At 37.4% G+C, this 14,246-nt stretch overlaps 1 protein-coding gene across 1 annotated transcript in view; it reads left to right on the top strand.

The window, feature by feature from the left end:
- Window positions 1–171: 171 nt before the first annotated feature.
- Window positions 172–14,246, top strand: part of LOC103582685 (nebulin-like) — a gene marked incomplete at both ends in the record, with an annotated part of 18,489 nt that continues 4,414 nt past the window's right edge. The window contains 11 exons of the mRNA XM_008564209.1: window positions 172–270; window positions 1,996–2,100; window positions 2,679–2,786; window positions 2,872–2,985; window positions 5,422–5,619; window positions 7,759–7,866; window positions 9,808–9,906; window positions 10,666–10,770; window positions 10,861–10,968; window positions 12,465–12,776; window positions 12,882–13,088. Coding sequence (XP_008562431.1) covers window positions 172–270; window positions 1,996–2,100; window positions 2,679–2,786; window positions 2,872–2,985; window positions 5,422–5,619; window positions 7,759–7,866; window positions 9,808–9,906; window positions 10,666–10,770; window positions 10,861–10,968; window positions 12,465–12,776; window positions 12,882–13,088 — 1,563 coding nt within the window. The remainder of the gene's footprint in view (window positions 271–1,995; window positions 2,101–2,678; window positions 2,787–2,871; window positions 2,986–5,421; window positions 5,620–7,758; window positions 7,867–9,807; window positions 9,907–10,665; window positions 10,771–10,860; window positions 10,969–12,464; window positions 12,777–12,881; window positions 13,089–14,246) is intronic.

Below are 14,246 nucleotides of genomic sequence, written 5' to 3' on the forward strand. Positions count from 1 at the left end.
GGGGGGGGGGGGGGGGGGGGGGGGGGGGGGGGGAGAGAGAGAGAGAGAATATATCAGTCAAATTTTCAGGAACAAAACAAACTCTATATTTGGATGGAAGCTTTTTACATATTAGTGTGTATATAAATAAGAATGTAAAGATACATCATGAAATTTCATCTTCTTTTCTAGCATACCTACAAAGTTCATCCAGATAAGACCAAATTCACAGCAGTCACTGATACTCCTGTACTATTACAAGCCCAGCTCAACACAAAACAGCTTAGTGATGTAAGTGCCTTATTTATGCAAGTGTAGGTGACCCAGAGTGCTTTGTTTATTTAAAATGTCAACATTTACCTGCTTAATTCTCATGGACTTGTCTACCATCCTAATAATGTCATTTTCAAGATTTGTTTAATAAAATGCAAATGAAACTGCTAGATTGAATTGTAGCCTGGAGAAAATGGTGTTAGATAATAATAAAAATAACGAATATTTATTTAATAATTTACTGATTTTTATTGGGAAAATCTTGCTTATTCTTAAGAATCTGTCACATTCACACTAACACTTCATTCCAACTTAAATAAGCAGTGACAACAAAAGCATCCATTTGGGTAGGTAACAAGGCAAGCATTTCCCATTCTTGAGTTTGCTAGTAAAGACTTTATAAAAAGGAAGAGCTCACCCTAACAAGAAAGAAATCAAACAACGATAAGAAAGCTAATATAGAATGATGCTACAGAATTAAAATGAGATGACATCAGAGAGAGTGATGGGATGGGCACTTCAAATGCGGTGGTCTAGGAAAGTCTAAGGCAGGGATGGTTTGACCATGCCAAGATCAGGGGAAGAGCAGCAGTGCTTCTCAAACATTCCTGTTCATGCGAGCACCTGGTGATTCTGTTAAATGGAGATTCTGATTTAGCAGATCTGGGGGAATCCAGCATTCTGACTTTCTAATAAGCTCGTAGGTGATACTCATGCTGTGACTAGTAGATCACACTCTGAGTAGCAAAGTGCTAACTAACACAGCTAAGTCCTAAAGAGTAGCACATTTTTCTCAAGATAGAAAAATGAAAGACAGTTTGTCCTACTAAAAAATGTGTTTTAGTAATACCAATGAGCTCATATGCAGCTCATAGTAGAGAGTAATGGCATCTGTATAACCCAAAAGTCACATCAGTTCGTATGTAACTTTTCCTAATATTTTAATATTTTGTGTCCCATATGGAGAACAACTGCAATTTGAGGTGGTGGGCATGGTGATAGCATTGATCTGATCATCACCTCTTGGACACGGGTGCTGATGGTCAACTCTCTGCCCCATGAATATGTATAATTAAATTTAAAAAGTGTCGTGTCCCAATAAAGAACAGCTGAACATTAACAACACTGATCCAGCTGAACTCTACAAACTGCAGAGGAATGCAGTGCTGTACGCGGTGTCCAGTCACCAATGCTCTTCTTGTTGGCCCAGTTAGGCCACGGTTTCTGTCTTAGAGATTCTTATTACACAGTCCTCAATCTTGTGCATTTTGCCTTTAGCTCCAAAATTCAACAGCCTCATTCCTTCTTTATGCTCCTTTCCTTCCACCTAATATCACCTTTTAAAAATTTTAAATAAATTCCTATGCTTAATATTTTTAATAAGAATTTACATACTTTTTAACTGTACCAGTATTTTATTTAGAATTATTGTTTTTGTTAGTGCTCTAATTACACCATTTTATGAGTTTGGGGTTTTCATGCCCTCCAGGCACAGCCTAGCAGTGTAGATCGCATAAATACAGTATAATAGCATTTACAGTATGGCAACCCAAAGTCTGGTTATACTACAATCCCTAAAAGAGGGAGTGAGAGTTCAGATCTTGTGCTAGACTTTGACTGGATTATCTTTTTGAGGTATTTTTCTAAGAAGGGCACTAAATGCCTTAGCTACATATACTGTCCTACATCAGTTCAAGGAATTTTCTACTCTGAACTGTTTGTATATCCTCTATTGTCTTTCAGTTGAATTACAAAGCAAAACATGAAGGTGAGAAGTTCAAGTGCAATGTACCAGCAGATGCTCCACAGTTTATCCAACACAGAGTCAATGCCTATAATCTGAGTGATGTAAGTACAAAGCCACAGAAACCTATGTTGGGTATGCATGGAAAGACGAAATGTTATAAGCATTTATAAAGACGGGATTAAAAGTTATGCAAGCAAACAACTACTAAAGTTGTTACCAGAGTGTATGTGGAGCTTCTAAGGCCCAAATGCTCTTAAGATTTTTATTTAGCCTGTCAGGTGTCAGTTTCCACAGTTTCTGTTACTGTCAGAGCATTCTCTCAATTACCTCTCTGCTAAACCCTAGAATTTTACAATATCTCTCCTGTGTAAATGTCACATTTTATCTTCTACAAGTGGATGTCATTTTATGTTATCTTTTATACCTCAGGATTGCAGAGTCTTTAGAGAGTTCACGAACATTAAAGAGTATATTATACTTATTTAGTGGGAGGGAGAAAAAAGCTGAATGATACGTAAATTAATAGCTATACAACCATTTGGTAAATATAGTATTTATCAATGAAATGTCTATACATACATATTCTCAATCAGTTTTTTTTCTTTCCTCTATTAATCTATTATTGGTTCTCTATTCAATATTGTTCTTATAATTCCTTTGCTGACACTTTCCCATGCAGAATGCTTATAAGCAAGATTGGGAGAAGAGCAAAGCTAAGAAGTTTAACATCAAAGTGGACGCCATTCCCCTGCTGGCAGCCAAAGCCAACAGCAAGAACACTAGTGACGTGAGTATGGCCTGGGGACCGCACAGGGCAGCCTCAGGGATGCTTCCTGGTGAGTGGGGTCTGGCATGTGTGATGTTTTTTGCAGGTGATATACAAGAAAGACTATGAAAAGAGCAAAGGGAAAATGATTGGAGCCCTCAGCATTAATGACGATCCCAAGATGCTGCACTCCTTGAAGACGGCCAAAAACCAGAGTGACGTGAGTGTCATAAATGTCTTGTTTTCAAGATGGCTTCCATATTAACATACCCAAGGATAGTGGCCCATAAAAGGATTTTATACCCATGATATTCACATTCGCATTCTCACATTCACAACAAACTTCTGGGGAGACCTTTAGAAGTAGAATGATTCCCCAGATTCTTGTACCTCTCACGTTTGAAGAGAGAAATTACTAATTTGTACTTGATGTCCATTTCCCTTTGAAAAATGTTTGTGTTAATATTTAATAGAATATCAATTGCAGTTATCAAAACCTTTTAGAAAAATCACTATGTGTTTTTGTATTTTCTTCTAATTGAAAAATAACTTTTTTTGGAAGAAAACATGAGTCACAAATAAAAAATCTTAGTATAGCTATCATTGCTCTTTATTGGCTTTAGTAATTAGTATTAGCCTAGGTCCAAGAAAAATGCTCCATTGATTATAGGCTCCTTTGAGAATCCAATAAAATATTTGGAAACCTTTATCTAGAAAAAAACTTTTTAAAAATACTTTTTGCCTGAATTTCAGGGAACTCATGGATTCCCTAAATCTTGTCTATGGGCCATATATCATTTTCCAGTTAAAATTTTTGCTGTAGAGAGACAAACATCTACTATTGCAAATTAGAGTGTATACTGTGTTTTAAAAATATTTAGAGAATCTCTTCAGAGTTATCAGAATGTTCAATATAACTTGCAAATATTAATTTCTCATGATGAAAGAGAAAGGCATTTGTATCACTTAATTTAATTTTAACCATGTGTTCATATAATGATCTATGCATACCTTCTTTAACTCATTTTACACTTACTGTATAATCACAGAGCACTTTAAAACATCCAATTCAGTAATTTTCTTATAACTTCACACTGAATTGAGTCAGTATACAGTGCTCATGTATATAATACTATCTTGTTCACTAGTTTCTTATCTCTTTTCAACTCAGAAAGGTTCTAGGTCCTGGTTAATAGCACATGTATCTATCTCTTTTGTTTTTCTTTCCATCACAGAACCCATGAGAACACTAGGCACATAATAAGTGTTCAATATCTGTTCATTGATTGATCTTGGTGATCAAAAGAGATAGTGAATGAGTCATGCTCACAAAATATCCAGGCAAAATGCTAACCTGCAGGTACAGAACATGTGTAGCTTTTTAAAAAGAATCTTTAAAGCTATTTGGATCTTTGACAAGAGAACATGAACAAGAGTTAAAACAATTTAGTAAAACAATTCCACACACCAACTGCTGTTCCAACATTGCTTTATCAGTTTATTCCTAATAAAGACAAATTATATTTTTCAATGTCCTTTCATCCCATCAGAAAGCTTCCACATTTTATTGGCATACACCAGGTCTAGATTTTATAATTAAGTGAGAGACTTGTTCAGTGAAAGTGACTAACCACAAAATACAAAAAGAAAGATCAAGTTCCCTAAGAAAGCTAAAAGGTCAGATCATTTGTGAAATTAATTGCTGCAGAAGATTTATTATGCACATCTGTACTTGCTAACTTGGGTCACTGTCTTTAACATGTATGTGATTATATAAAGATACAGTGAGTTTAGAATTTTCCTAAAGGCAGTGGGTCAGAATTTTTCTGTCAAGGTAATTGGTGAGTGGATATGACGAAGCTGGGAATTGGACCTAATTAGCAACCTGGCTAACCACTCCAGAAAACCAGCCAATGAAGCTGCCTCCTGAGGCCCATCCAGGACATTTGGTTTATGAGAACACTGTACATAAGGGCCAAGGTTACTTTAATGGCTCAGTTTTACAAAATTTTCTCCTTTGGGTTCTCCTAACTGCTGCAATCTGAAGCTCCTCTTAAATTGTTATGAGAATTAAACTTGGTATGAGAAAAACCTTTGGGATTCTCAGTGGGACTTATCTACTGTCAAGAGAATAATAAAGTAGAAAAACTTGTAACTATCCATTTTAAAATGGCTAGAAAGCCAAGAAATTAAGTCTACAGCTCTATTTATAAAATAGTCATTTTATAAAATCAGAGGTATAAAATGATTGTCATGTGATTTTCATTAATTAAAAAATGCTTCTTCATTGGAAAACTCTTCAAAGGTTAGATTACACTAATAAAAGTAACACTCGTCAGTGGTCCTTGAGGAACCCTGCCTTAAGATAAAATAATTCCTGATTGAAGCAGAAGCTATGGCCTGTTCCCACTATCTGCTGCAGCTCTTTGACAGTTGCTCTTTGATCCAAAAAGAAATTTGAGAAGATCTGTCCATGTGTGATTTTCTGGGGGGTTTCAGCGATGTGTAACATATGAACAAATTTGGGGGCAAAAGAACGACTCATGTGTTTGGATCTGTTTCTCTAACTTGCATTTATTGTTTATGAGAGATCTCTGGGCTTTTCTGGAAATCCATTGAGGATTTGTGGTAATAATTGGGAATTTTCTATTCACAGCGTGAATATCGAAAAGACTATGAAAAGTCAAAAACTATCTATACAGCACCTCTTGATATGCTCCAAGTCACTCAAGCTAAGAAATCTCAGGCCATTGCCAGTGACGTGGACTATAAGCACCTCTTACATGATTATAGCTACCCACCCGATAGCGTCAACGTGGACCTTGCCAAGAAGGCTTATGCGCTACAGAGCGATGTGAGTAACCAGGTTTTCTCTATTCCCTATTTGGAAGGTGGAAACTGAAAAGGAATTCCAAACTGAGTAATGTTTTGGGCACTTCTCAGAGGTACCTGCATTGTCCTCTGTATGTAAGCAAGTATATAGTGGGAAAATACCTCTGTGGTTTTGTGAGAGCACACCCATCAGGGTCAGGGAGACCCGGGTCTGGCATGCACTCCATCACTGTTTCCCTTTGGGAAAGTCATCAACCTTGTGGAATCTACAGTCCTTCTCTGTAAAATTGTAATAAAACAAAAAAATTGTTTTGAGGATTTAAGTGCATGCAAAATACTTAGCATGGTGTCAGGCCCTGGCAAATTCTCAATAAACATTCACTGTTATTATCATCACCATTACCATAATCATCACATTCATCGTTATCAATAATTTTTTACATAGATTGCTATTTTGTCTAAAAAACAAATATCTTAAATTATTTGCAGCATTAAGTATTATAATAACTGGGTTTTTTTCTGCAGATCAAAACTTCTTTGGGGCTGGCCGGTTCCCTCAGTTGGTTAGAGCGTGGTGCTGATAATACCAAGGTCTAGGATTCAATCCCTGTACCGACCAGCTGCCAAAATACAAAAAAAAAAAACACCAAAAAACCCTCAAACTTCTTTAGGCAAATTAATTTGTCTGAGCTACACAATTGAATACTTTATCCTAACAATTATATATTTTTAAATGTGGTAAAAATACACATAATGTAAAATTTACCATCTTTACCATTTTTAAGTGAACAGTTCAGTAGTGTTAAGAATGTTCACATCATTGTGTGACCAATTTCCAGAACTTTGTCATCTTGCAGAACTGAAACTCTGTATTCATTAAATAATAACTTCTCGTGTCCTTCTTTCCCTCACCTATGGCAACCAGCATTTTACTTTCTGTTTCTATGAGTTTGACTACTCTTGATACCTCACATATGTAGAATCAGTATTTGGTTTTTTGTGAATGGCTTATTTGATTTAGCCTAATGTCCTCAAAGCTCATCCACATTTTGGCTCGTGTCAGAATTTTCTTCCTTGTTAAGACTAAATAATATTTCACTGTACTCATATACAACATTTTGTTTACCCGCTCACCTGCTGGTAGACATTTATATTGCTTCCACTTTTTATCTGTTGTGAATAATGCTGCTATGACCATGGGTATGTGAATGTCTCTTCAAGATCCTGCTTTCAATTCTTTTGGGTATACACTCAGAAGTTGAATTGTTGGGTCACTCAATCATTTTTAATTTTTTGAGGAACTGACATCACATTTCCATACTGGCTGCACAATTTTACATTCCCACCACTAACAATTCTATTGTATGCATTGTTATGTTTTTATTTGTTTAATTTTGCTATGTTTCTTTATTCCAAATAGGTTGTAAGTCTCTCAAGGGCAGGAACCAAATGATTTCTTGATTTTTTCATTCCAGTTAAAAGCCCCACACTAAAAAAACAACAATTTGAATTTTGTATCTAGAATGTAAGTTTCAGGTGCTATACCACCTAAGGCCAGACAACAAGGGTAAAGTAACTGTTCCCAAAATAAGACCCATTTCAAATAATAACCGCTCCCTTAAGCAAATTATTTTAAAGTGTTTTGTTAGCCAACATAGAAACACTTTTAAGTTGACCAGTACACATGGAGGGCAATGTGTGCAAACACAAGTAACTACTACCAAGTCTCATCTAACTAGAACACAAGCAAAATTATTCACCTGCGATGTGGCCTTCAGTCCTAATTTGGCCACGGAAACATAATACTTATCGGGTTCCAGGGAGCAAACATCTCACATTTGATTATCTAAATTTAACAATTTTATTTATTCTTTGAAATACAGCTTTGAATTGAGCATTTTCCAGATTGGAATTAGAGTTCCACATATTCCCATTCATTTGGAAATGAAGAGAAAATGGGACATATACCAGTTAGAAGAAAACAAAAACCCAAGGGCTATTAAAATCTCTCACCCAAGAAATGTTTAAAATAACCTTAATGTATGGAGTAAGAAAGCTGGTCAGAAATCTTACAAATATCGTTTTGGGTAAAACATTAATGATTTTATGTAATAAGGATGACACTGAGCAAAGAAATGTAATCTTTCTCTTGGCATTTTAGGTCGAATACAAAGCTGACTACAACAGCTGGATGAAAGGTTGTGGCTGGGTGCCTTTTGGGTCCTTAGAAATGGAGAAGGCCAAGCGAGCTTCAGACATTCTTAACGAGGTAAAGCCATAGGGCTTGGCCAAGAGAGATTTGTGAATGTGTTGTGTTAAAATTCTCAGAACCATGGGAAGGGCTTCCTTTACTGCTTTATTCTCTAGTCACTATGGCTGAGGAAAAAAACGTTACAACATGCACGAATTATCCATGTAGACAAGCATAAACCTTTTTATTACCAAAATCATTTATGTTAACCATTCATGATGGAAATTATTTTTAACAACTTATCAAGATATAATTTGCATACCATGAAATTCACCTGAGTGGACACATTGAAAAGTCTTAATAAATTTATATCATTGTGCAGTCATCACCACAATTATATATATATATATATATTTTTTTTTTTTCCTTTTTGTCTTTTTTACTGACCGGTAACGGGATCGCAACCCTCGGTGTTGCGCCCGCACCTCGCTCAGCCAGTGAGCGGGAACCGGTCTCCACATGGGATCCGAACCCTCGGCGGGAGCACCACCGCACTCCCAAGCGGCGCACTCTCCAGTGCGCCACCGGGCCGGCCCACACAATTATATTTTTAAATGCTGCTAGCACCCTAAAAAGTTCCTAAAAAAATTCTTGCTCCCATCTTCAGCCCCAGGCATCCACTGATCTGCTTTCTGTCTCTAAAGTTTTACCTTTCCTAGAAATTTCTTTTGTGTCCAGCTTCTTTCACTTCACATGTTTTTGAAGTTCATCCATGTTTCTGCATGTGCTTGTAATTCATTTCTTTTTATTGAGTAGTACTCCTTTTTTATAGACATACCACATTTTGATGATTTCTTACTGGTTGGTGGACATGTGGATTATTTCCAATTTTTGGTGATTATGAATAATGCAGCTATTATAGAAATCTTCTTTGAAGAATTATACCCTGTCATATTCTGGATGACTTTGAAGTAGTATATAAATTATTCAGTCTAAGAAAAAAATGGTGATGCTCTTGAGGCTGGTAAAGCAGCTAAGTTATCTGTCCATCCTCTGTCAACAGGAGAAAATTCTCACACTTGTCAGGTGAATATATCATCAAGGAGGGTAGACTATATAAAGGACAGAGATGCTGAGGATGGGTTGTCTCCCACACTCAAGTTTTTGTTCTTCTTGTTATTTAGTGCTTCTGTTTGTTTTTGGTAAAAACTATTTTGTCTACTCAAAAGATGTTTCAGAAAAAGTCCTTCTGGGTTGATCATTTTCAGAAGTCTGAAGTTGAAAGAGTGATGTTACTATATACGCAAAAATAGGATGTATAATATGCACAAAGGAAGAGGACTGGGAAAATAAATAGAGAAAAGTGTAGAAAGAAGGGTAGCTAGAAGTTGCCAACTCCCAACTGGGACACCCTCCCAGTGTCCCCTCTCCTGTGCTTCTTCAGCACTTTAGCGATAACCTATGTACTTACCACATTAAGGCCTGGAAAGCAAAAGATCTGTCTCTCTTATTAATGGTCCCTTGCTGTTGCTCTCGTTCCTCAATTCCTCCTCCCTCAAATGGAGTAAAGGGAATTTCTTTACTCCGGTTGCTGATAAAGGGACAGAAAAAATGAGATTCCTGAGAACTTGTTAGTGTCATGCAAAGACATTCCAAATATCCTTGCTTGCTTTTCTGTTCATCCTTTAGAAAACTCTTCGATGTTTCTTGATTCTGGTTAGCTGAGAACATCTTCTTTCACATCATAAGCAAGAAATGAAAAGAGTAGTGTGTCTGGTTCCTGAGAGTTGTATTGGTCTGTCTTGTTCTGAGCCATCCAAAATTCAACTGATTTTTTTAAACATTGACTTTTGTATTGTATTTATTTTTTCTCCAAGCCGATAAAAAATCTAGTATTTTTGCATTTTAAAATTAGGAAAAATCTTACTTTGTCCCTCCAAAATAAGTTTCAAAGATTTTGATATATTAACCTTCAGTAAAAAAATATGATTGTTTTTCTCATTTTGATTTGACAAACAGAAAAAATATCGCCAACATCCAGACACACTCAAGTTTACTTCAATCGAAGATGCTCCGATTATAGTACAGTCTAAAATTAACCAGGCCCAGAGGAGTGATGTAAGTGTTAACCCTATCTGTATTTTAATAAATGTTAACTGATAAGAATATATTTGTATTTCAAGTGTACTAGTTATTATGAAATCTAAAGACCCTCAGTTAGATGAACAATTGTATAATTCCCCAGCTGTTATTAATAAAGCATACCTAATTCATATCTTTGCAGTAACGTATGTTGTGCCAACTGTCCATTTAGCCATTTGACATCTCTTTCTAAGGAAAAGACAAGAGAGATTTCTCTTAATGACAAGAAAAACTACAATCCTATTTCTAGGAAAGACCAGAAAGAATGAATATAGGCACTACCTCAAATGGAAGATTTAAGTCAGAGCTACGATAAAAATCATGTACAGTTAAAATCACCCCTAAGTCCCTTAATCACCCATGAAGTATAATATAGGTGGTTGGTGTATTCCATCCTATTAGCCTTTCCTGTGCTCAAGAAAGTGTTTGCAGGTTAACATTTTCATTGGGACACCTCCCTGGGCTGATTGCCCCTACCTAGGTCCAGAGGTTCCTAGTGCATACTGAGGGATCTTTGCCAAGACAACCAGCACCAGCACAAGACCCTGTGCAACTGCATATGTGACCCTGAAGACCTACAGATATTTGCAGTCAAATATGGGGACGGCACAGAGTGCCTTTCCCAAAACCACCTCTGTGAAATATGATCCACCTGAAGTTATTTTCCTGTGCCTTTAAACATTTGTCTCCACTTTATTTATTTTTATTTGTTTATGCATTTTTTTTCTCTTCCAGATTGCTTATAAAGCCAAAGGAGAGGAAATTCTTCACAAGTACAACCTGCCCGCAGACCTGCCCCAGTTCCTACAGGCTAAAGTGAATGCCTACAATATCAGTGAGGTGTGTGTGGGGGACTCAGAGGCTGATGTGCATGTCCAGCCTTTACTAATGTGGCCTCTGAGTTATATTCAAATGATATTTCTTTTTCAGAATATGTACAAAGCAGACTTGAAAGACTTGAGCAAGAAGGGATATGACCTGAGAACTGATGCGATTCCCATCAAAGCTGCCAAAGCCGCCAGGCAGGCAGCCAGTGATGTAAGTCCAGCCGAGGATGCATGTGTGCAACTAGAAAATGTGGGCAGGTGGACTTGGGGTCTGACAGCTACCCAAAAGTCACCAGGTCTGCTGTCCCCAACTGGGAGCAAGTCTGGTTGTAAACTATGCAGAAAAGAAAGTTCCCTAAACAAATCTGAATTTTCTTGAGGGGGAAAGGTTTGTATAACCTTCTACTGATCAGCTGCAATCAAGTCCCCTAATTTAAAATTCTCATCTGTATTTCTGCACAAATTCAGGTTACTTCTTGTTTGGAAATAAAGAAGCGACTTCCCATTTAAGTTATAATCGCCTTCTAATGGTGAAATTTATCTCAAAACTTTCTTAATTTATGTGATTTCCCTCTTTCCCTTTCTTCTCTCTTTTTCCTTTATTACTTCTACAGACTGGTGAGTTGGTCTTGAGTTTCACAGCCTCTAATAATCAGTCATTAAGTTCCATTAAAGTTAAGAATTTTATTTCTTATCCTACTCTACTTTAGCCCAGATGTGAATGAAGTCACTTTGCTCTTTGAGATTTAAATAAAATTATCTCACCCACCCCCCACACCCTGCAATTGTCCTATATGAACAGGAATCCCCTCCCTGGGATTTCCACAAACACTCTGAGGTTTCTCTCTTTCTTACCACCTCTGGATTCGGGTTTGGTGTGGCTGAGCTCACCTGGGCTCCGTTCCAGAATCTACTTCTCTTCTCTGCACAACCCTGAGATGGAACACAGCCTTTTCCTGTTGGTTTTCCTGAAAATCCCAAGCACAATTTTATGGATTGTTTGAAATGAGGTTTCCATTGCACCTATGTAAATGTGATGATTGAATAACAAATGTCTGTCCTAAAAAGCCCTTCCACCCAGAGTTTCTCACTGACCCCCTTCTCTATGCATGCTCTCCTGCAGACACCCCCCTTACCACAAACCTTCCCTCACATCTCTGCTTCTCAGTTTCCCCTGATCCTCTCCAGGTCTCCCCATGGAAGCTCAACACCCTCACCTTATTATTCAGAGCCAGTTAGTGTTTACCCACTACCGGCTCTGGGTCTCCCTCTGAATACCCAAGGACTAATTAAAATTCTGCTACTACTACTTAAATTCTGCAACTAATCAAATAGCCAGCTGCCCGGGGCTCTAGCAGCACAATATAATTGGTAGAGATTGTGAAATATTTATCTTTTCACTTTTCTCTATCCATGTCTAAGTGGAAAGAACAATGTAGAGATTTGGTTTGTCATATGAGTTACGAAAATGCTCCCATCCCAACCTCTCTCAGGTGGGCAGAAGAAGCTACAGACAATCAAATGGGCTCTAGATAACATTTTTATTTTGCCAGGCTAATTTCCAAGTATATACACATGAATAGCTAATTGTTTGGGTATTAATGTACAGTAATTTCTGGGAAGCTCAGTTACTTTAAATTACAGCTTCATGGTTCAGTGAAATTTTCAAAACTACATTTAAAGTATGGCCACCTTTGTTTCCAATAGGTTAATTACAAAAAGGATTATGAAAAAGCTAAAGGGAAAATGGTTGGCTTCCAAAGTCTCCAAGATGATCCTAAACTAGTTCATTATATGAATGTGGCCAAGATGCAGTCGGACCGGGAGTATAAAAAAGACTATGAGAAGGCAAAGACCAAATACAATACACCCCATGATATGTTCAATGTCGTGGCAGCCAAGAAAGCTCAGGATGTTGTCAGCAATGTCAACTATAAGCATCCTCTCCATCACTACACCTACCTGCCTGATGCCATGGACCTGGAGTTGTCTAAAAACATGATGCACATAAGGAGTGATGTAAGTGGCATTGAGTCCACAAGAAAGCCCCCCTTTAGGTTCAGAGCCTGTCATCAGAGAAACCACCACCCGGGACCTCACTCCTCTTTTCTCCCATTGCTGTAGAATGCTTACAAGGAAGACTATAACACCTGGATGAAAGGCATTGGCTGGATACCTATCGGCAGCCTTGAAGTAGAAAAAGTTAAAAAGGCGGGAGATGCCCTGAATGAAAAGAAATACAGGCAACATCCAGACACACTCAAATTTACCAGCATCGTGGACTCCCCGGTTATGGTCCAGGCACAACAGAACACGAAGCAAATCAGTGATGTGAGTACAACGAAAGAGAGAGGGCAGAGGATAGGGAGGGAAGATTTTTAAAAAAATAAACATCAGCTCCACATTTTTATTCTTTTGGGCCAATATCTTTTCATTTTTAATTTATTATTTTGTTTATTTAATATAAAAATAAAATTATAACTATCTTTAGTTTGGGCACTAACACTTTCTTTTTCTTCTATCTTGCTTTTTGCCAACTTTAAAAAATTTTTCGTTTTGAACTGCCTTTGAAATACTGTGCTATTGGATAAATTTGACGAGGTGCAAAAAATTCTATTCTAATACCACACCCACACCCACGCACCCACCCAACTACCCCCCCACCCCCCAGAATTTAAACTTCATTCTCAGACGCTTTATTGCGGCAAATTCATTGTATCCAATTCTATGTTAAATTGCTCATAGTTGCTCCTCATATGTAAAACAATACAGGAAAATAATGCATGTGAATATAAGTTTTTGCTTCTCAGAATTCAGCCTACACAATTATTATAGAGACTTTCTAACTTATGTCTTGGTGAAGACTAGTATTGTTTGCCTACCTGTCCATGAGCAGGGTAGATGCTCTGGCTAAAGTCAAAATTTCTAAAGGAAAGTTTGGTGAATAGAAGAACAGTTAAGGAGACATCAAAAGTATTTGCTTGTTAATTCATTTAATGAATGTTTTTGAACACTTGCCATGTGCTAGGCACTGTATTATGTGCTGATGGATAAAGATGAAATAGATGGGGGTTGGTGGGATGTAGGAATTAATAAGAATATAGAACAAGAGCACAAGACATGGATATAAACAGAGCATGGTCATACAGAGAGATGAGCACTGCAGGACAGGAATGTCAAGTACAAGGGACGTGGGTAACTGCCTACCAGAGTTGCCCTGGTAAATTAGGTAAGGGTGCATTCCTGGCAAAAGGAACAATATAAAAATGGTCAAGAAGGGATGCATGAAAGGACAGTGAAGGGCTCAGGGTTGTAACCCTTCATTGAGGATCTCGTATGCTAGTTTGTAGAGTCTGGGCATTATGGGGTAGGTAACAAGAGATGTTGAAAATTTTTAATCCATAGAGTTGCAGTACTCGGTCTGTTTTAAAAGATAACTGGTAAAAAGTGCTGAGACTTTGGAGAGGGGAGAAACTGTGGGCAAAAAGA

Source organism: Galeopterus variegatus, unplaced genomic scaffold (assembly GCF_000696425.1).
Source record: "Galeopterus variegatus unplaced genomic scaffold, G_variegatus-3.0.2 Scaffold17340, whole genome shotgun sequence".
NCBI lineage: Eukaryota > Metazoa > Chordata > Mammalia > Dermoptera > Cynocephalidae > Galeopterus > Galeopterus variegatus.